The sequence below is a fragment of the Ceratotherium simum genome, chromosome 19 (assembly GCF_057802395.1).
Source record: "Ceratotherium simum simum isolate JZ-2026a chromosome 19, ASM5780239v1, whole genome shotgun sequence".
NCBI lineage: Eukaryota > Metazoa > Chordata > Mammalia > Perissodactyla > Rhinocerotidae > Ceratotherium > Ceratotherium simum.
The window spans coordinates 55,444,490-55,465,879 of record NC_141918.1 but is presented as its reverse complement, the minus strand read 5'-3'; the positions used below and the strand labels follow the sequence as shown (position 1 = coordinate 55,465,879).

At 44.6% G+C, this 21,390-nt stretch overlaps 1 protein-coding gene across 2 annotated transcripts in view; it reads left to right on the top strand.

The window, feature by feature from the left end:
- The window catches only part of MAP3K5 (mitogen-activated protein kinase kinase kinase 5), a 191,914-nt gene that overhangs the window by 158,227 nt on the left and 12,297 nt on the right, over positions 1-21,390 (top strand). For both annotated transcript variants that reach the window (XM_087444167.1, XM_087444166.1), the window contains 7 exons: positions 1,380-1,537; positions 3,134-3,311; positions 4,081-4,101; positions 6,600-6,777; positions 6,866-7,034; positions 10,777-10,962; positions 14,114-14,219. In XM_087444167.1, coding sequence (XP_087300293.1) covers positions 1,380-1,537; positions 3,134-3,311; positions 4,081-4,101; positions 6,600-6,777; positions 6,866-7,034; positions 10,777-10,962; positions 14,114-14,219 — 996 coding nt within the window. The remainder of the gene's footprint in view (positions 1-1,379; positions 1,538-3,133; positions 3,312-4,080; positions 4,102-6,599; positions 6,778-6,865; positions 7,035-10,776; positions 10,963-14,113; positions 14,220-21,390) is intronic.

Below are 21,390 nucleotides of genomic sequence, written 5' to 3'. Positions count from 1 at the left end.
GCTTTGCCAGGGGACGTGCTTCCCTCCAGCGATGTCCGTGATTGAGGCTGAGAGCAGGCGTGGGGTCTTATGTGAGCCTGAACTCGAGCCGCTGCCGCTAATGCTGAGATCCGGGGGGGACACCTGGCAAGATGACAATACTCGACAAATACTCTGTCTTTTTATTTATATGAACAGCAGCGGTTTCTAGCCTGGGTAGTGGGTCTCATGGGCACAGTTCGGAGGAATTCACCTGTAAATCATGCGTGCAGCATCATGAAAGGTGTTGCCTCTAGTTATCAAAATGTCTGTCACTTTGGTTATGGATCAGAAAATACTGCAGAGGCTCTGTTGACAAAAGCCTCAGGATTTGAAATCATGTGCTATGGCACTTGGATGGGTTCCTGTCTGCTGGTTATATATCATTTGTATATCAGAAGCGGGGACAGATATGGCGGTGATATGTTCCTGTTGCTCTCCTGACTCATTTCTGGGCTTTGGGAAATCACTCCTGGGGGCTTTAGAAGTGCAAATCTGGCCTCTCTTTGAGCCAAGGAGACAAGTGCAGTGGCGTGTTCACCGGGGTCTGCCAGGTCAGAACTAGGACAGAGGGGTGACTGCTCCTTCCATTGTACCACACCCTTCAGCTCTCTGGTCCGTGCAGCCTTTAAACCTCCTCTCTTTTTCATTTCATTCTTCTTCACTCTGTGTCTGGCGGTGTGTCTGTACTGATGGCTCATGTCTGTCTTTGCCCTGTTAAACCTGTTACTCCGTGGACCACAGGCACACAGCAGAAGCCAAGTTTATTTGATTTATGGAATAAAGTACACCAAAAGTTATTTACATTATTTTTAACAATGGCTTTCAGAATCTTCATGCTTTCATCATTAAGAAAGAAGAATGAAAACAGAAAACCTAAGCATTCAGTTCAGGAATTGAGAAATAATAGGCTAAGGAAATGTAACAATGACCTAGATAGTTCCTGGAAAAGATTGGAAGTATACATAATGGGAGTCTTGATAAGTTTGAAAAACTGGTTGCAGACAATGTGTGTTGCTGTATTCTCCCTTGTTCTCTAATGACTGCCCATTAGAAGTTTCTCAGTGGCCCCAGTGGAGTGATGCCTCAGTTATATTCTGCCGTCTAGGAAGTGAGAAAGCATCTATTCATAACCAGATGATATTGGTAAATTATTTTTATGTCATTAATAAAATCCATGACAAAAACTGCTATTTCCTCTTTTATTAGCAGCAGAGAAAACTGAAAGTGAAGAAAGATGAGATGTTAAGACCTGAATCATGCTTTTAAAGTTGTCTTATTTATATAGAGAAATTGAAACTGTCCTCCAGTCTCCATCTGTTTTCTCTTTTTTAAGTGGAGCTGTGTTTGCATATTTCCAGGTACCCTTCAGTACATGGCACCAGAAATCATAGACAAAGGCCCGAGGGGCTACGGGAAGGCAGCAGACATTTGGTCTCTGGGCTGCACCATCATCGAAATGGCCACAGGAAAACCGCCCTTCTATGAGCTGGGAGAGCCCCAAGCTGCTATGTTCAAGGTCACAGTTCGTATTGGATTGTCTTGATGTCATTCTTGAATGTCTTGTCCAATGTCTTAAATGTCTTAAAAACCGACAGATGAGGCTTTTCGTGGCTGCTGGATATTCCGTGTGTGTGTTCCGTATTTTTTTAGGCTAAAGGAAGGGGCCTAAGTGAGCGCACTTGGAGAGAATGTTGAGTTCAGGGAGTTTCCTTCCCGCGATCAGTGCCCGTCTCTTTCCACACTAGTGTCTCAGCCACAGGGGGAGAGTCCTCGTGACCTCCCGTGACCACCTTGTTGCCACGCAGTGTAGACAGCACACACTTGTGGAAGAGGACTGAAACTCTTTGGGAAATGCAGTCTGAAACTCTTCCACGGAGGGAGCTAGAACATTCTTTATCCATTTAGGTAGTAAAGAAGTATTTTCCTTCACTTCTCTATCATAATAGGTTGAAGGCTCCATACAGCAAAGGGCATAATTGCTATTTTAAGTACATCAATCTTGTTCTCATGTGAGATTGTTAATTTGCCCGTTAGTGACTCCTTAGGGGATGGGAAGCAGTCCCACCTTCTCCAAACAGGGAGGACCTGCTATGGAAATAGGCCGGACGCTGCAGCTTCGGAATCTGGGGCCGGGCAGCGCAGCGACCTGCCCCGGGTCCCGCAGGCCTCGCCTGCGGCTGCGCGCAGCCAGAGGGAAGTTTAAATGGAACCTGTTTTCCGAGAAGTGAAGCTCACGTGTCCACTGTTCTCTAAGGCAGAGGACTTCTGATGACAGTCTGCTACTCCTTTCCCTGCCGCTGGCCGTGTTTCCAGCACTTACTCACTTACTCCATTTGTGAGTGGCGTCTCATGAACGCCGCGGGTCACGTACCTTATGCTTCTGTGCAGAGCTGGGTTTATATAAGCTATACAGTAATAAAAACGATGTCCTAGAAGACTTCCTCTGTATTAAATACATGAAAACATTATTGAAAGAGAGTTAAAATGGCAGCAATGACAATGAAATTCTAATTGTTAGAAAAATACTGTTTGTTAAATTATAAAGTATTTTTAAATATCTCTTTCATTGTAGGCAGTTGCAGACAGGAAAAATAGTCACAAATCATGGTATAGGCCGAACAAGTTCAGGTTCAAATCCCAGATCCGCCTTCTCATAGCCATGTAACCTCACCCTGGAGCCTTGTTTTCCTCATTGCTCTGACGGGGTAATATTTAACCCACTGGGTTGTGGGGAGGATTTGGTGAGATTCGTAAAGGAAAAAGCCAAGCAGAATTCCTGGCACATACCTACTGTGAACAACCCAGTGGTCTCCATTAAAAATACCTTTTTTGAGTGCCGCGTGCTTGTGTGTTCTAAAGCCTTGAGGACTGAGGTCTTACCTCATCGTGCTGTCTACTGTCTCAGGCTAATTCCTCTGCCCATGTCATTGGTGAGTTACAGAAGCACTCTGGAAACTTCCACAACCCACAGAAAACAGGTCCCATGTCCCTGAGAAAAGCCGAGAGCTTGTGGTATATGATAAGGGTCTTGTTGTGCTGGGTGGCCGAGTTGGGAACGTGGAGCCCGTGTGGCGAGAGGGTCACTCATCAGCCACGCTGTGCTGTGTCCTAGGTGGGGATGTTTAAAGTCCACCCAGAGATCCCGGAGTCCATGTCAGCAGAGGCCAAGGCGTTCATACTGAAATGTTTTGAACCAGACCCTGACAAGAGAGACGCTGCTAACGACTTGCTTCTTGATGAGTTCTTAAAAGTTTCAAGCAGAAAGAAGAAGACCCAGCCTAAGCTTTCAGGTATGTGGCTGCATTGAAGAGGATGTGGGTCAGTCACTAGATCCTAAGCTTTTAAGAGGGAAGATTTTTCCAGAAGTGAGCTAATCTGTGTATAGATATCACTCAAACTTGGAATAAACATTAGCACAGAAATAAACATTAGCACAGTGTTCTCAGGCATTTGATTTCAGTACCAAGAAGCTGTGTTGCCATCAAGTTCACAAATGCTAGGACCTCATGCATCATAGTCTTCCGTCACCTGGTGGGTAGGTAGTTAGTATGGCAGCCTCAATAGCATTCTGGCATTGCCGGTGCCAAGGTTTAAGTGTAAGAGGGGTGAAGTGTAGCCTCTTCGAGCTGGAACTCCAAATTATAACTAATGGACTACAGGGCTGCTATAGAGTCGTTAAACTTCCAAGCCATCTAGATAATACGTTCTTTTAATTTTAGGCAGTGGAAAAAACCTATTGCCTCTTAGAGAATGTCTTTCTGAATAATTAAACCCCCCCCCCAAAAAAAAAAGGAAGAAAGAGAAAATTGCCGGTTGTAAATAAAACAGCAGTGTAAACATATAAATGTCTTTTTGCAATAATTCCCATAACTCCTTTCAGAAAGAAAAAACAAGTGTGGTCCATTTGTTGTTGGTGTGTTTGGTGTTTATGTGGGATGAGGATGGGCAGACTGAATGTTTGGAAAGGACGTTGATCCTGTTTCAGGCGTTCCCTTTTTGTTGATTTCTCATTTTAACAACAAACCCAGCTTATGTTGCTGTTTGCTTTTCTCCCCACAGCTCTTTCAGTGGGATCAAACGGTGAGTTTGTTTTCATTTTGCCCATCGAGCTGAAGCGCGGTGCATCGTGTGATGAGCTCTAGATTGCCCAGCAGATGACCTCACCCTCTGCTCCTTGCTTACACGGGGGCTCCTGGGTGCTAAGGATGGATGTGTGCAGCTGCGAGCCTGGATGGGCTAGCTCCTTCAGAAACCCTGCTCCTTTCTCTGTCATGAAAGAGGCTTAAATTGTTCCTCCCTAAATGCAAGATGGTGACTGTACTTTTGAAATCTTTGATTTGAGTGCAGTCCATGCTTTCTTATCTAAGAGCCAGTTGGCCACCTAGTGGATTTCTTGTGGAAACTTTCAGTGCCAGACTCCTTCTCTGCCGTCTTTGGGGTCATACGTTCTCTCTGGTTTTAGTTGGCCAGGAGTCGTTGTGTTTTTGTTTTTTACTATCAGCCTTTGCATATTATAACTAGGAAGGTACATCTGCTCTAGGAAGATCAACTGATGTGTTTCGAGAGATAGTAAAGAAATACCCGTGGTTTGGAATTCCCCGAGCTGGGTGAGTCATTGATCACAGGTTCAGGGGTTTTCTGTCCATAGTGAGCTTTGTGTGCGTTGTTCGCAGGCCAGGGCAGGTTTTGCAGGTTCCTCGGGGGCCTCAAAGCCAGTCAGTCCAGAGCAGAGGCCAGTACTTGGGGTTTCTTGGCCACAGCCTCTCCAGTTTTCCTTCTTCAGTTCTGAGAGTCAGGAGAACTCTGAGGGGAGGGGTCCCCCGCCCTTCCTGCGTCTCCCCGCAGGCAGCCTGGACTCTGGAAGGCAGTGTGCGCTTTCACAGGGTAGCCCCTGGGTGTCCATAATCTCCCAGCCAGGCTGTTTTTGGTGTCACAAAATGAGCACTGACCTAGGAGTTATGCAGAAGTCGGTTCTGATTCCAACTGAGCCACTTTCTAAATATGAGACTCTCAGCAGTTTATTTGTTTCATCGGGCGTTCTGTGTTGTAACAGAACCTCCTTCACAGATTTGGTTCTGAGAACCAAACAGAGAACATACGCTGAAGAGCTGGAGCCACATCCAGAAGCTCCATCCGTGGGGGTTTTATCCCTTCCCTGTGGGTAGGTTTCTGTTGTAGGGGCCAGATTCCCATCACATACACGTTTAAGTTATGTGAACTCAACTGCACACACTTGGCAGGAGAGAGAATTTAAGCTGACAGTCGTGCGCACAGGTCTCCTCTGTGACCATGTGCCTTAGAAGGAGCGAGAGGTGGAGGGTGCAGACCGCTGAACTCTCAGGGTCGGCTTCCTTTCCCACAGGCCCTCGCCCTCTGTGCTCAGGGTAATTCAAGAGTATTTTGGACTCTGTTCTGGCTTTCGAGTCTGACTTCACTTAATATATTATAGCATCTCAAGGTTTTATAGAGTCAGAGTTAAGAGGATGGGCGTTGGGGTCAGACCTGGTTCGCTTGTTGACCTACCCTCAGTCACCTCGTCTGTCCAGCGGGTTCAGTCAAGACTGCCAGCTCATGGGGTCTTGTGAGGATTAAATGCGGTCACGTACATGAGATGCTTGGCACAGCAAGCACTTCATAAGGCGGTTATTATGGTTCTTACTGCTGGTCTCCTCTTGCCCTGGCCTGCCTATGCCCAGCGGCGTGTTTAGAATTGTGGACCTTCCCTCTCCCTCAAGACCCTCCTGTCCCTCCTCACTCAGCACCCAGGCCTCCCCAGTTCTCTGGACCTTTTTACATCCCAGTGACTCATCCCTCTGTGCTCTGCCTTCCTGGCCTGAGACATTGACTTGTTTGGTAAAGATGTTTCTGGCAACAATGACAGTATTTGATGAAATGTAGGCAGGTCCTATTGTGCCAACTCAGTCTCTGTCAAAATAAAATAAAAGCCCCTGTTTGCTATAATAGAGTCATGGTCTCTGAGAATTGGGAAAGAGCCGAGAGATCAGCTAGTCCATTGGTTTCCAAAATCTTTGTTTGGCAAAGAACGCTTCTTATATGAATCCATAAGCAGAGCCCTGATATCTGACTGAAAGAACATACTTGTTATAGGTAAACAGGGTTGGAACCTGTGTTCTAGAACCACAGAATCCTCACGCACCCATTGAAGGCAGCCCCGAGATGCTCACTTGGACCCTTAAGCCTCTGAAGAACGTGGCTTAAAAATTATGAATTGGGTCCTTTATTTCATAGATGTGAAAGCTGAGACCCATAAATGATCTTCCTCAAGTCTAACAGGTAGACAATAAAAATGAAAGGATCAGAACCCTGGATGCTGGGCCTGGTGCCTCCTCCCCTGTTTCCGGCCCTGAGATACGCCTCGCCAAGCCCTGCATGGTTTCTTGAGCACGGGAGCAGTCATAACCTTTATGGTCATAACCATAAAACTATGCCTGTACGGGGCATAGTTTTACCGCCCACTGGAACGAGACCTTTAACAACTGACGCTGCTCTCTTTTTGTAGGTGTTGCGCGTGTATGGGTCTACGGGCATTAATTATCTGCGTCCCTCTTGGCCAGCAGAGTACCTCCGGAGCATCTCCCTGCCAGTCCCTGTCCTGGTGGAGGACACGAGCAGCAGCAGCGAGTACGGCTCCGTCTCCCCCGACACGGAGCTAAAGGTGGACCCCTTCTCCTTCAAAACCAGAGCCAAGTCCTGCGGAGAAAGGGACGTCAAAGGAATACGGACGCTCTTTTTGGGGTAAAGACCTGACGTCCTTTGGGTGACAGAAGTGTGTGGTGTGTCGTCGTGTGCAGGAAATGGTGATTGTGCTGATGCGTTGTTACAGCATTCCAGATGAAAACTTCGACGATCACAGCGCCCCCCCTTCTCCTGAGGAGAAGGATTCCGGGTTCTTCATGCTGAGGAAGGACAGCGAGCGCCGGGCCACGCTGCACAGGATCCTGACAGAAGACCAAGACAAAGTTGTGAGAAACCTGATGGAGTCCCTGGCTCAGGTAAACGCGTCACGGACACTCCGTTTCCCAGCGTTTGCGTGTTTTCACGTGTCGTGGCCGCCTGGAGCCGTCACAGGTGTGGAGACATGGAGGCTGTAGTGCTCGTGGTGGTGGAACAGACGCGCCCCAGGCCGTGGTGGGGCGGGCAGACCCCTAACACAGAACCGCAGTTTTGAGCATAAGCTACTTTAAGTCAAAAGCAAAGTTTTCCTGTTGGTGAAGTTCCAGTTGGTCCCTACAAGCCTTTTTCACCCTGGACTCAATCAACAGACACGCATGGAGCCTCGTGAATTGCTAATTCTGACCTTAGCCTGAGGCCACCTGCCACTGGCTCCTCTGAGCTGTAGGGCAGCGTTCCAAGTACGACAGAGACTCCTGTGCTTGGGGCCACACTCACACGGAGGGTGGGGGCAGTAACAAGTGCACTAGATAGTGGGCTAGAGAGAACAGAGCTGCTCGGTCAAACGCTTGTTCCCTGGTGTATTCATTTGCCTGGCTGCCATGACAAATTACCATGGGCTCAGTGGCTTAGACAGCAGAAATTTATTCTCATGGTTCTGGAAGCTGCAAGTCTAAGAGAAAGGTGTCAGCAGTAAAAAATGAGTAACATATGTAGTTAAATATATAGCTACACACTGGAATAATCATATGTGTGAAATAGATGATAATAATAGCAGACACTTCCTGTGGGCCAAGTGGTGTTCTTAGTATTGGGTGTGTGTTTGCTCACATCATCCTCATGACGGTAGTACTCTAGGAGTACTGTTAATATCCTCATTTAGTGGATGAGGAAATGGAGGCATAGAAGAAGTAACTCGCCAAGGCCGTGGAGCCCTAAGTGATGGAGCTGGGATTTGGACCCAGCCCTCTGGCTCCAGGGTCTGTGCTCTTAACAGCCACATGCTCCCCTCCCTGGTCTGCCAGATGGTGACAAGTCTGGGAGAAACAGACAGCAGGGGAGGGGATGGGGCGTGGTGGAGTGGGGGGGGCAGGAGGAAGTTGCCATTAGCTGCTGAGAAGTGAAGGCTTCTCCTGTGGCCACTAGTGTAAGAGGCCTGGTTGGGTGAGAAACATGTAGAACACAGGGATTGCCTCAATCTCGTATTCAGCCCCAAAGGGTGTGCTTGTCCAGAAAATGTCTGCTTGTTTGGGGTTTTCTTTGTCTCCCTGCTGGAGTGCAGGTCTATCGGGGCGGGACTGCCTTGGTCTTCGTTGTTGTCCCAGCTCTCAGCACAGAGCCTGGCAGGAGAACTCACGTCCAGGATGGTGTGAAAGTCTTAAATTTTGGAGTTGGTTCCTCTCAGTCGATTGTTTGTGACTTGCTGGTTTGTTAAGCACGTTGAATAATCTCTGTAAAAGGAGAAATGAAGGAAAACTGTAAAAGCAGCCACCAGAGGCCGTCCTCAGGCACCAGCACGAGTGACCAGTGGGGACCAGAGACTGCTGGTCAGATGCACCCACTAAATCCGAATTGTCAAGTGGGAGAGAGGGGCCTCTCATCATGCCGCTGAGATGCTGTGAGCCCTTCCTGGGACAGCATCTCCTGCGCTGGTGGGAGAGCGGGCCCCCACATGGGTGACTGGGGCTCTTCCAGCCGACGGGGGCAGGAGGGTGCAGTGAGGAGGAGCTGGGAGTCAGGCCTCAGCTTGTCTGCTGAGGCCTGGCCCACCACTGCAGGGCTGTGAAATGTGGGCAAGTGGTTTAACTTCTCTGAGGCTGCATTTCCTCATCTGTAAACTAGCAGAAATGACAGTATCTCCCTTGTAAGGTGCTGTGAGGAGTAGCTAAGATCGTGAGCAACTGAGAGAATGATAGCAAGTCTTTCCACAAATGTTAACTATTGTTGTTGTTGTTGTTGGCATTATCAAGCAGGATAATAACAGTTATCTAACATCTTTAATTGCTTCCTACAACCAGATAGAAATAGTTCTTTTCATTGTATTAAATATTTCTAGACCCATCTTTACATTTAAGCCTACGCTTTATAACAAGACCAAAATGTAGAAGTTGGTCAGGTCCTCAGGCCAGCACACGAAAGCCCTTTCAGTCTGTAGCCTTCTTCTAGAATCCACTCATCCCTTTTAAGGAAGTTTAAAGGAGAAAGACTAGAGACCACCTTTGCAGAAGCATCTGAGATGGTACCACGAGTGCCAGGAAGGGCGCACTGTCAGATGCTACCTCCTGACGCTGAATCAGGCTCCCCGGAAACCTTAGCTGCTCGTTTATAAAGGCACATTATTGAGTGCAGACGGAGAGATGGGAGCTAGAACAGAAAAAAGGATGACGTAAGTGGATGAAATATCATTTCCCAGAGCAGCGTTCCTCTGTAGGACAGGGCACCACATCAAAAACCAGAAGCAACGTGATTTCTGTTGTGAAAACAAAGCTAATGTCAAAAAAATGTTTGCCGTTGAAACTGTTGGCAAACACATAACTGATTTTTCACTAAGATAAGCTTCCAGGTACTGAATAACTCTCATTTTTCTTCTTGAACATGTTTTCATGTTATTGTGATATTGCCTGTGAATCTTTACTTTGGGTGTAATTTAGTTCACGGTAAGAAAAGACACAAAGTTTATAATTGCTCCCCATCTGATTTTAAAATATTCCCTTAATGACAGCTTTCAAGCTTTTCAATATAATCTTTTCTCATGAAAACATAAACATGAGAGGGAGCTCCCAGATGAAAATATATTGAGAGAAAGAACTTAATGGTGTGTTTCTCTTTTATTTTAATAGAATCGTAGAAACTAATTTTCACAGCCCAGTTGAGGAATTTAATTTTAATGATGGAGCAACAAAATGTGCAAGATGAGACAGAAATGAGCATAATAGAAATCCCGTTGTTTCTTGAACTTAAATGAGGATAAAGAACATCCTACTATTTTTCCTGTAAGGAAGGAATGTTCCTTGCACACAGTAAAAAAAATTTCAACTTGAGAGAGGGAATTTGTTTAAATACTGTATTATATTTTTAAAATGTGAATGAGTCCATTGGTCCATTCTTATAACTGATTGCCTCGTTGGTGGGTAAGGAATGGTTTCCGGGGTGGAGTTAGAAGCAAGCCCCTTTTGGTTGCAAGGAATTGACAGGTTTTAAGGGCAGTTGAAGTCCTGGGGATGTGTTGTAGGTGGACACACAACACTGAGGGAGGTGGACTCGAGGAGTTCCCACCACAGTGCCAGGCCGAGCCTCCCGGAGACTGAAACTAGAGTGCGATTCCAGGTTGGCACATCTCTCCTCTGGCTCAGTGGCTGATGGCCTCTTGGTGTGCCAGTTCTGTTGGTGTCCACTTCTCCTCTCCCCGCGACCGTCATTCTCCGCCCCGTAGCTTCTGCTTCCTTCCTTGTGACAGGATGTACTCTTGCCCCTGTCTTACGACCTCTCTCTGGGCAGACCTTGAGCCAGAGATCCTAGGGCTTACTGCCTGAGTCTCTCTTTAGTTCCTGATTAAAATTTCTGACAGCAAGAATCTTGTCGCCTCAGCCTGTCCCTGTCTGGGCAAAGTTTTTCGTATCTGACTGTATCATGGCTCTTGGCAAGTGTATGGGGCAGGTGCCCTTCTTCCCAGAGTCTGGTTATTTCTTGTGAGGGGAGGAGCCGTATAGTTCAGATATGGTCTTTCCCCTACCAGGGGCATTTTGAAGCCCAGCTCTTCTCAGCAGGGCTTGTGAGGGTGGCAGGCCGCGGCCGATGTGTCCAGCACAGATGGACTCACGGCTTGTTGGCTTTTATTCACAGGGGACCGAAGAACCCATACTAAAGTGGGAGCACATCACAACCCTCATCGCAAGCCTCAGAGAATTTGTGAGGTCCACTGACCGAAAGGTCATCGCCACCACGCTGTCCAAGCTGAAGTTGGAGCTGGACTTTGACAGCCATGGCATCAGTCAAGTCCAAGTGGTTCTCTTTGGTTTCCAAGACGCTGTAAGTATGACATTTTGCCAATGTTTTCCCACAGACTCCAGCTAAAATTAGTCAGAAAAATAGGTAAAACATAAGTTCTGTTATCTTTTCTTTGTTTAATAATTTTGATGAACTCTGTTCTCTTTGGATGATAAATACGTGTGAGATAGTGGCCTCTCTGTGGGCTTCTAAGTGTCAGATCTGCTGTTTTGTTTGTTCGCACCCTCAAAGTTAGATGCACGTAAAATTAAACACCATGGAAAATAACAAAACTCACAGACATCTCCTGTGGCTGCGCTCTGTTCTTATGAAATCGTGTAGTGGGTCACTGTTTATTTTGACGACTTTAGCAACAGAACGCCCTTTGGTCCAGCACTTTCTAAATCTGTTGAGAAATGCCATCTAGTGGTCATTGAGAAAAATGTAACCCTACAGACTGGAACAGTCACTGTGGAATAAAACCAAACAACTTTTTTTCTTTCAATTTTTCTCTGCTTTCCATACAGAACATTTTAAACATGTTTGTTTTAAATAGTCACTATTTCCTAGCCAGCAATATACTTCAGAGTTTGGGGCATCACTGGATGAAAATTAGTCCACATGATCTAATGAGAGATTGCTGAGGACTCCTCTCTCTCAGTTGAGTAGCTATGCAACACAGACCAGAAGCCAGTCTTTCAAAAGCCTGAATCAAAACCATGTGTTGTTCTTGAATAAGACTTATCTGTGGAACTTTGTACCAAAAAAGTCTGAAGCCACTCCTAGAAGGCCCTTACAAGGTGTAGGAGATTGAAACAAGAGTTCTTGACAGGCCTGTGGTGTGAATATGGAAGCACTTTGCAAAATTTTATTTAAATTCCACAAATTAACTCATTCCTAATGTGTCTATTGCCCCTACATGGAAGACGTCTTGACAGTTGTATCTGGTGCATCAAATGATCCCTGATCTAAAACCAAATTAAAATCCTTCAGTGGCCACTGATGTTCTCTGAGACTCTGTAAGCCACGTGGTCTACCACTGATGTTCTCTGAGACTATAAGCCACGTGGTCTACCACTGATGTTCTCTGAGACTCTGTAAGCCACGTGGTCTACCACTGATGTTCTCTGAGACTCTGTAAGCCACGTGGTCTACCACTGATGTTCTCTGAGACTATAAGCCACGTGGTCTACCACTGATGTTCTCTGAGACTCTGTAAGCCACGTGGTCTACCACTGATGTTCTCTGAGACTATAAGCCACGTGGTCTACCACTGATGTTCTCTGAGACTCTGTAAGCCACGTGGTCTACCACTGATGTTCTCTGAGACTATAAGCCACGTGGTCTACCACTGATGTTCTCTGAGACTCTGTAAGCCACGTGGTCTCACCACTGATGTTCTCCGAGACTATAAGCCACGTGGTCTACCACTGATGTTCTCTGAGACTCTGTGTAAGCCACGTGGTCTCTGTGCTGCATCGTGGGCGGGGACAGGGCTCCTGACTTGACTGAGGACATGGGAAGCGAAAGCAACTGGCAAACCCATCACTAATATTCAGTGCCGAAGGCACACTTACCCTGCAATGAGGCAAACCCAACCATCTGCAAATAGAATGGAATAATTGAGTGAATTTGTACTTGCCTGCACATTTGGCTTCTAGTTGAGAGGTTGGAAAGCAAATTGGCCAGTAGAATTCAGATTGAGAGTGGTTTAGATATCATCCTGGGCCTCGGGCCCAGGTCGTACACACTCAACACGCAAATATACCCCTGCCCTTGCTCACTCACTGTCCAGGATGGGAATGAGCCCAGTGGGTGGGCCTATGTAATATCCTGTTTAATGAAGAGCTGTGAGGAGCATGTCGTGGTTGTAGAGGGTCCGTCTTCCATCCTCTGTGTGTGACTCTGAGGGAAGTATTCTAGTTTACTCAATGATATGCCAGACGTTAGTCAAATAAGCACGCAGACCCTTTAAGGAAATGAAGGTACCAGGACAGTCTCATTCTGAAAGGATTTTCTATAACAAGTGGGAGCCTGGCCATGGTTCCCTTCCTTGGGGGCTGCTACTGTGAGGAATTTCTCAGACCGACCGCCCTGAGCTGGGGGGTGTGGTGAAGGGGACCGAGGGCAGGAATAAGCTGCGGGTACGCCAGCTTTTGGCATGGGTTGCAACTGCGTCACCGTCTGAGTCACCTTCTCCCCAGCTGCCTCTAAGGCCTCTCGTCAAAGCCCTGTTGGGAAAATAGCCTCTTTCCTTGGAGGCCTGTGTCAACCATCAGTTTGTGGAGTTAACCCAAATCTAAATGAGCCTCTCTTAGCCTTATGATAAAGGTTATTTTTTAGATGGTAATGCACATGGTTTATATACAGAATGGAATATTATTCACCCTTAAAAAGGAAGGAAATTCTGACATGTTACGCTAAGTGAAATAAGCCAGTCACACAAGGATAAACACTGTATGATTCCCCCTATAGGAGATACCTAGAGTTCCCATTCATGGAGACAGGAGGTAGAAGGGTGGGTGCCCAGGGCTGGGGGAGGGGAGAATGTGGCGAGTTAGTGTTTAATGGGTGCAGAGTCTGAGTTTTGCAAGATGAAAAGAGTTCTGGAGATGGATGGCTGCAGTGTGGATGTACTTAATGCCACTGAACTGTACACTTAAATTCCAGCTTTTCTGGAATATTCTAGCAAATGATCCCCCTGTTTACAGAGGTATAAATGACTGTGGGAAGGAAGACAAGCCATTTGCTGTGGCCAATCTGTGGGTAGCACATACAGCTTGTTTCCCCTCTACCTGCTTTTCCAAGTCACCAGAACACATGGCAGAGTCATAACATTCAAGAACAGTGTTTATTTTTATTTAAAGCCCCTTGGTCTCTTTTCTCCTCCTTTACCACCTCCACCATCCAGTCTGCAGACGTCATGAAAGGTGGGAGCTGCATGTTCTGAGTCCCAGAGAAGCAACATTCCCATTAACCAGACGGCCTCATTTAAGCAGTGTATCTCATTTTCACTTTAATTTGAAATGGCAACTTTTCATTTGTTTTCCAGTGACATAAAGAAATTATTAACAATTCAGGGTGAAGAAAACTTAGTTATTTTTGTTGATAGAATATCGTCCAAATGCTTGTATCAGCTAGGTTGTTTGCAACTAAAAATTAAAGTAGAAAAAATGTCACTCTCTTTCTGCAGGTCAATAAAGTTCTTCGGAATCATAACATCAAGCCACACTGGATGTTTGCCTTAGACAGTATCATCCGGAAGGCAGTGCAGACGGCCATTACCATTCTGGTTCCAGGTCAGAAATATTTCATTGCTTTGCAAATATTTAGTGTTTGATATTTTAGATTACTGTTCATCCATCATTTATGGTCTCCTTACTGCTTTTAAGACCAGGTTAGCCTTTTATTTTTATCTTTCCAATGCCACCGAATAGTATTAATCTAGTGCATACAGTCTGAGCACTGGTACACCAAGCCAGAGGTTTACTCTGAGTAGGGAGACTTGCTTCCTTGTCTTTAGAGAGGGTATTTGGATATGAAGAGAAAGAGAAAACTATACAGATTACCCAGATGCATATGCATTTCAATATACAGGTATCTGTGCCCACAAAACACTTTCCTATGCCGTCCTTTACCAGCACATTGAGTGGTGTAAGGAGCTCTTCAAAGTTTCAGCTGTCAGAGCCCCCGCCCAGACTGAGTGATTGAGAATCTGCTGGGGACAAAGCCCAGGAATCTGATTTTCTCCCAGCTTCCAGGTCACGTTGATGCACAGCCAGTGAAAATCACTGGTCTGGACAGATCCTAGGTCTGTCTGCAGTGAGATTCAGAAGCGGTGGTGTTGAGGAAACAAGGTTTGACGGAGTAAGTGAGAGATGTAGTCATACTCCACGGCAGACTTCAAGGTTTTTTGGTAGTCTACCGATTAATAAAAGGTTTAAGCAAAGCTCTTCCCCACTGTGTGTGTGTGTGTAGATAGATGATAGATTTAGATCTATAAATTAGAAACATATTCTGTTGTACTCATTTGTACGTGTATTATAAAACATTCTAAAATAGGAATTTAAAAAGATAAGATAAATATGAAATATTTTAAAACTTAGGTTATTTATAAGTGGTACCACAAACTTGCAAGTTGCCATCAACCCTTCCAAGTTGTGGAATTCCCTCTCTTCTCTCAGAATACCTTTTTTTGATTTGAGCATGAGGGCACCACTGTCAATCTTTATGATAAACAGTAGTAAGGATTAATTTAATTCTTACGTAAGAAAGAAATAGAAGTCCTAACACCCCTGACCCTGCTGTTACTCCTCATGGAGCCCACCTCACCCTCATCCGTCTCCACGCACCTTTGCGTTCTTAGGGTCTCAGTTTATAAGATGCCTCTTCCAAGAGTCCTGACCCACCATGACATCTGAAGTCGGCCCCCCATTATTCTCTCCCCTTGGAGATAGTTGTTCCCCATTTGTGACACTTGCCCCAATCTCAAACTACTTTATTCTCTTGTCCAGTGGCTGTTTCCTTCATCAGAAGGTAACTGAGTCTGTTATATTTTATTCTGTGCCGAGCATGTTGTCTACACAGTGCCTGGAAAACAGTAGACCTCTGATAAATATTGGTTGAAATGATAAGTAAATGAGTTTCACCTGATTATAACAAATTAGCGTGGGAAATTTGCATAACTTAAAAAAAAAATTCTAGAGAGGCTTTGAAACACGAGCAGCAGTTGGATGTGAACCTAAGGGACTAGTGCTAATGTTAACTGAGTGGAATGTTCGGAGGAAGTCAGCAGATACTCGCACTCGGATGATTTACACTGGGATAAGCTTGGTGTGGCAGTGACCATGGAGGGTTGTATATCAGCAGGTACAAGGGGTGAAGAGGACAGGTGTGTGTCCGTGAGAGGGATGGGGACAGGCCCTGGGTCACACACAGGAGAACCTAAATTAAGGATGCCCAAGTGAGGAGAGGAGGGAGGGATTATACTTTGAAATAATTTCAATAGCATATAAATGATCTGTTAATGTAATTTTTAAAAACTTTCTTTTAAAAATTGATTAGCTGAATGCAATGGATTATATCCTGGAATAGAAAAAGAACATCCATGAAGAACGTGTGTCATCTGAATGAAGTCTGCAGTTAGAATGAAGTCTGAATAAGTTAGCAGTACTGTACCAATGCTAATTTTTTAGTTTTGACAAATATAGCAGTTATATAAGATGTATAAAGGGGACCTGGGGGAAGGTATAAGGGAATTCTGTGTATTATGTTTGCAACGTTTCTGTAAATGTAAAATTCTTTGAAAGTTTAAGAAGTACCATGATGATCACACTATGGGTGAAACACCGTAAAGTTTAGGGAGAGCGATGGGAGTGCAGAGAGGCGCGTCTCCCCACATCGTGTCCCAACGGTGGGCACTGCTTTAGCCCACCCACATGTGGAACAGGCACATTCTCTATGAAAAGGGTTTGCTAAGGAAAGTTATTTGTCCTTCTACTGTGAAATTGGTTTCTTTGAGGCCACTAGGAGTCTCAGATGGCAACTGAAATTACTGTTTGAAAGCAAAAAAAAAAAAGTGGAAATTTTAGGGAATTAAATGGAGAAAGTATTTTTTATATTCCTCTCAGGATAGGGGAAGACAGTATGTACCATACACCAATATGTAAATAATGAAATATGTGAACAAGATGAATTGATTTCAGGCACATGACAGTTCTATCAAGTTTCCAAATGTCCCTATAGCTTTTGTTATACAGTTAAGATTTAAAGAAACTACATTAAAAATGCCTGTCTTCATATTTCCCTGATAAAAATTCCTTTTGGATGACAAAATACTACATTAACCTACCAAATTTTGAATAACGTGCTAAAGAAAACAAAAATTCAAAAGTATACCATCATTAGAACATACATTTCCTTGATCTGTTTGCTGGGAGGACCCAGATCTTAGTTTCCGAACCTTCTCCAATACGAGGAATCAGAGCTCCCTGGAGAAATGGTGGATTCCAGGCTGGGACAGGGGAAGTACAGAGTCAGCCTGGAACACCTTGTGATGCAGAAAAGTAACGAAGTGCCCCAAAATGATGGAGAGTTATTGAGAGGACACTGGAGACAGCTTGAAGGAGTTCCCAAAAGTCTACGCAGAACAATTTGAGCAATAAAATAATGATAGTACTGGATTATAGCCCAGAGAATAGACTAAATATCTGTGAGTCCATACTGATGTACGTAATTGAATATATCAGTATGTGGAAGAGAAGGGCCAGCTCTTTGTTTTAGCAGAATTGCAATTAATAAATGTAGAGGGAACGAGGGAAATGGAAATCACCATGAGGCAAACGTCACAGGGATGATCGCTGCAGCCAGGAACCATCAGTGGCCACTAAAATCAGCGGGCAAAGAGTGATGAGAAACAGGCTGTTTGACGGATCTCAGAATATCGCCCCACACGATATTCACTAATTACAAAGGGAAGACGGTGACTTGACAGTGGGGGAAGCTGGCAGACACCCCCCTCGCCACAGACCAAGGGGAAGGTCAGCAGCGTGCACTCCTGACATGATGCACGCAGAAGGGCACATCGCCTCTGTGGTATTCTTGCCAAAAACCCATAGTCTCAGCCTGATCATGACAAGACAGAAGTGAACCAGAAATGAGGGACAAGTACGCAATAACAGTCCTCCTAAAGAGCATGGAAGTCGCGGGAGGTAGAGAAGTAGTAGGTGCTGTCACAGGCTGTCGAGACTGAGGAAGCCTGACAGCTGCCTGCAGGGTGGGATTCCGGGTCAGGAAAACGACATGATGGGAAAACTGGTGAGATCCAGTAAGGGCCGTGGATGGCTTAGTCTTATTGTGTCAGTGTTAGCTTCCTGGTGTTGGTAACAGTGCCCAGGTTGTGTAAGATGTTAAGTTTAGGGCGAGCTGCAGAAGGGTATACAGGGACTTTCTGTACTGCTTTTGCAACTTTTCTGTTATTCTGAAATTCTTTCAAAATAAAAAAGTGTTCAATCTTCTTTCTTCCAAAAAGAGCACACAGAACAGAGAGTATAGTGCAAGCCCCTAAGAGGTTCTTTCTTGGGCCGTTTCCCCCCGTGTCATCAAGAATCGACCGTTAGATTATTGGCAACATGGAGCATCTGTTGTGACTCTTCAAGGGCAGTCTGGCTGGGGTGACCCGATGGAGAGATGCTGAGCGTCAGCCCACGGTGGCAGTGCAAGAGGGAGAGAGTTGATAATGTAGGCAGGCTAGTAGTAACGACAGTTTGTTAAACTGCTGACACACTTGAGATTACTGCCCCTTGTTAGGCTGAATCAGTCATGTGCCTGTGTCCACGTTCGTGTAAAATGACCAGCCTTCTACACATTTGAGGAGCTGAATGCGGGTACCGTCCGCTGCACTGACGAGTGTTGGGACCTTATCTGGCATCAGACATACCCTGTGTTGAGGAAGCTTGGTCTAGTTATTTTCCTTGGGGAGGTGGGAATAGTATTGTTGTTTGACCCCATCTTGCTGTTTTGGGAAAATGCAGCAGCTCTAGTTTCCCACGCACGGGCTCAAACACTGTCCACTCATTCCAGGCCCCCTTGAGTCCCTGCCTTTCTCCCGACACTCGGCTCTCTCCTGACGGTCATCTGCTCTCCATTCTTCTCAGAGGGCTCTGGGCCACCAACCGAGCTTCCTTCTCTCAAACGCCTCTCCCCCTTTCTCCACCAAGTCAGAGCTTTCCCCTCCTCCAGAACCTGCTTAGGCCCTTCTGCCCCCGTGAATCCATCAGTGAGTAAACCACCGCTGGACCTAGTCACTGTGAGTGTGCTTCCTTTACCCCCCAGCACTGTTAACGCATGTCCACGTGGATTGTATATGCAGCTAGGTCTGTAACTGAGGTCATCGTAGATCTTTTAGCTGCGTTAATTTGCACTTATAATTTCGTGTTATCTTTGCGCACACCCTTACAGCTCTTCTGTACATTCACCCTGTTCTCCTTTAGAGTCAAGGACCAGATGCTGCGTCTCATTTGCATGTTTTACAATGTGTAATTTGATGCTGTGTACTCAGGGAGCCACCATCAAAGACCAAAATAACAAAGGATTGCATTCACTTACAATTTTCTACTTGCTTCAAATTATTTGAGAGGATTTTTCAGTCATTTATACATACAGAAAATAATAATTTATGATAATTTAAAGTGTACAGAGCTAGGGGAATATAAGGGTTATTTAAGTATAATAATAAATGTCAGAAATTTTCCCTCCCCAGAAGTGAGGTTATATTCAACAGGACAACAAAACCTTTAAATTGTTTTTAAAATCTCAGTTTATAGACCATAAAAGAAATTTAAGATTAATTTTAGAAAATTTTAAAAGGCCTGATCTTGTTCTAATTTAATCTAGAATTGCACTTTCTTCAATTATTTTTAAAGTAAGATCTTTTTTCAATATCTTGTTCCGTTCTAAATACAAAGCATCCTAGTAGGATAACTCTTCCATTCTGCCAGCATTTTTGAGAGCCTCGCATGTCTTAGCCCCTATACTGGGTGCTGGGTGTACAAAACTGAAACCTGGTTTTGAGTCAGTCCTACTATGGATAAATTAGGAAATGGAGTTTTGGAAAGAGAACAGAGAGAATGCAGGAAGCAGAGTAGAGGTGGAGCTTGGTGAACCTTAAGAGGTAAAGGTGAGGATGTGGAGAAATGGGAACCTTGGCACACTGTTGGTGGGATTGTAAAATGGTGCAGCCACTGTGGAAAACAGTATAGTGGCTCCTGAAAAAATTAAAAATAGAATTACTATATGATCCAGCAATTCCTTGTCTGGGCATATATCAAAAAAATTGAAAGCCAGATCTCAAAGAGATATTTGCACACCCAAGTTCATAGCAGCATTATTCACAATAGCCAAGAGGCAGAAGTAACACAAGTATCTGTTGATGGAAGAATGGATAAAGTGTGGTCTGTACCTACCGTGGGATACGATCCAGCCTCAAAAAGGAAGGAAATTCTGACACACGCTGCAACATGGATGAACTTGAAGGACATTATGCTAAATGAAATAGGCTAGTCACAAAAAGACAAATGCTGCATGATTCTACTTGTGTGAGGTATCTATAGTGGTCAGATTCATAGTAACAGAGAGTAGAGAATGGCGTTTGCCAAGGATGGGGAGGGGGTTAAAGGGAGAGTTGTTTAATAGGTATAGTTTCCATTTTGCAAGATGAAAACATTCTGGGGATTGGTTGAACAACAATGTGAATATACTTACTGCTAAACTGTACACTTAGTACCTCAACATAATAAAGACCATATATGAGAAACCCACAGCTAATATCATCCTCAATGGTGAAAAACTGAAAGCTATCCCTCTAAGAACAGGAACCAGACAAGGATGCCCACTGTCACCACTCCTATTTAACATAGTATTGGAAGTCCTAGCCAGAGCAATCAGGCAAGAGAAAGAAATAAAAGGGATCCAAATTGGAAAGGAAGAAGTGAAACTGTCACTATTTGCAGATGACATGATTTTGTATATAGAAAACCCTAAAGAATCCACCAGAAAACTTTTAGAAGTAATAAACGAATATGGTAAAGTTGCAGGATACAAAATCAACATACAAAAATCAGTTGCATTTCTGTACACTAACAACGAAGTAGCAGAAAGAGAAATTAAGAATACCATCCCATTTACAATTACAACAAAAAGAATAAAATACCTAGGAATAAACTTAACCAAAGAGGTGAAAGATCTGTACACCGAAAACTATAAGACATTTCTGAAAGAAATTGAAGAAGACACAAAGAAATGGAAAGATATTCCGTGCTCTTGGATTGGAAGAATTAACATAGTTAAGATGTCCATACTTCCTAAAGCCATCTATAGATTCAATGCAATCCCTATCAAAGTTCCAACAACATTTTTCACAGAAATAGAACAAAGAATCCTAAAATTTATATGGAACAACAAAAGACCCGAATAGCTAAAGGAATCCTGAGAAAAAGAACAAAGCTGGAGGTATCACACTCCCTGATTTCAAAATATACTACAAAGCTATAGTAACCAAAACAGCATGGTACTGGCACAAAAACAGACACACAGATCAATGGAATAGAATCGAAAGCCCAGAAATAAACCCACACATCTATGGACAGCTAATCTTTGACAAAGGAGCCAAGAACATACAATGGGGAAAAGAAAGTCTCTTCAACAAATGGTGTTGGGAAAACTGGATAGCCACATGCAAAAATGAAAGTAGACCCTTACCTTACACCATGCACAAAAATTAACTCCAAATGGATTAAAGACTTGAATGTAAGACCTGAAACTATGAAACTTCTAGAAGAAAACATAGGCAGTACGCTCTTCCACATCAGTCTTAGCAACATCTTTTCAAACACCACATCTGACCGGGCAAGAGAAACAATAGAAAAAATAAACAAATGGGACTACATCAAACTAAAAAGCTTCTGCACAGCA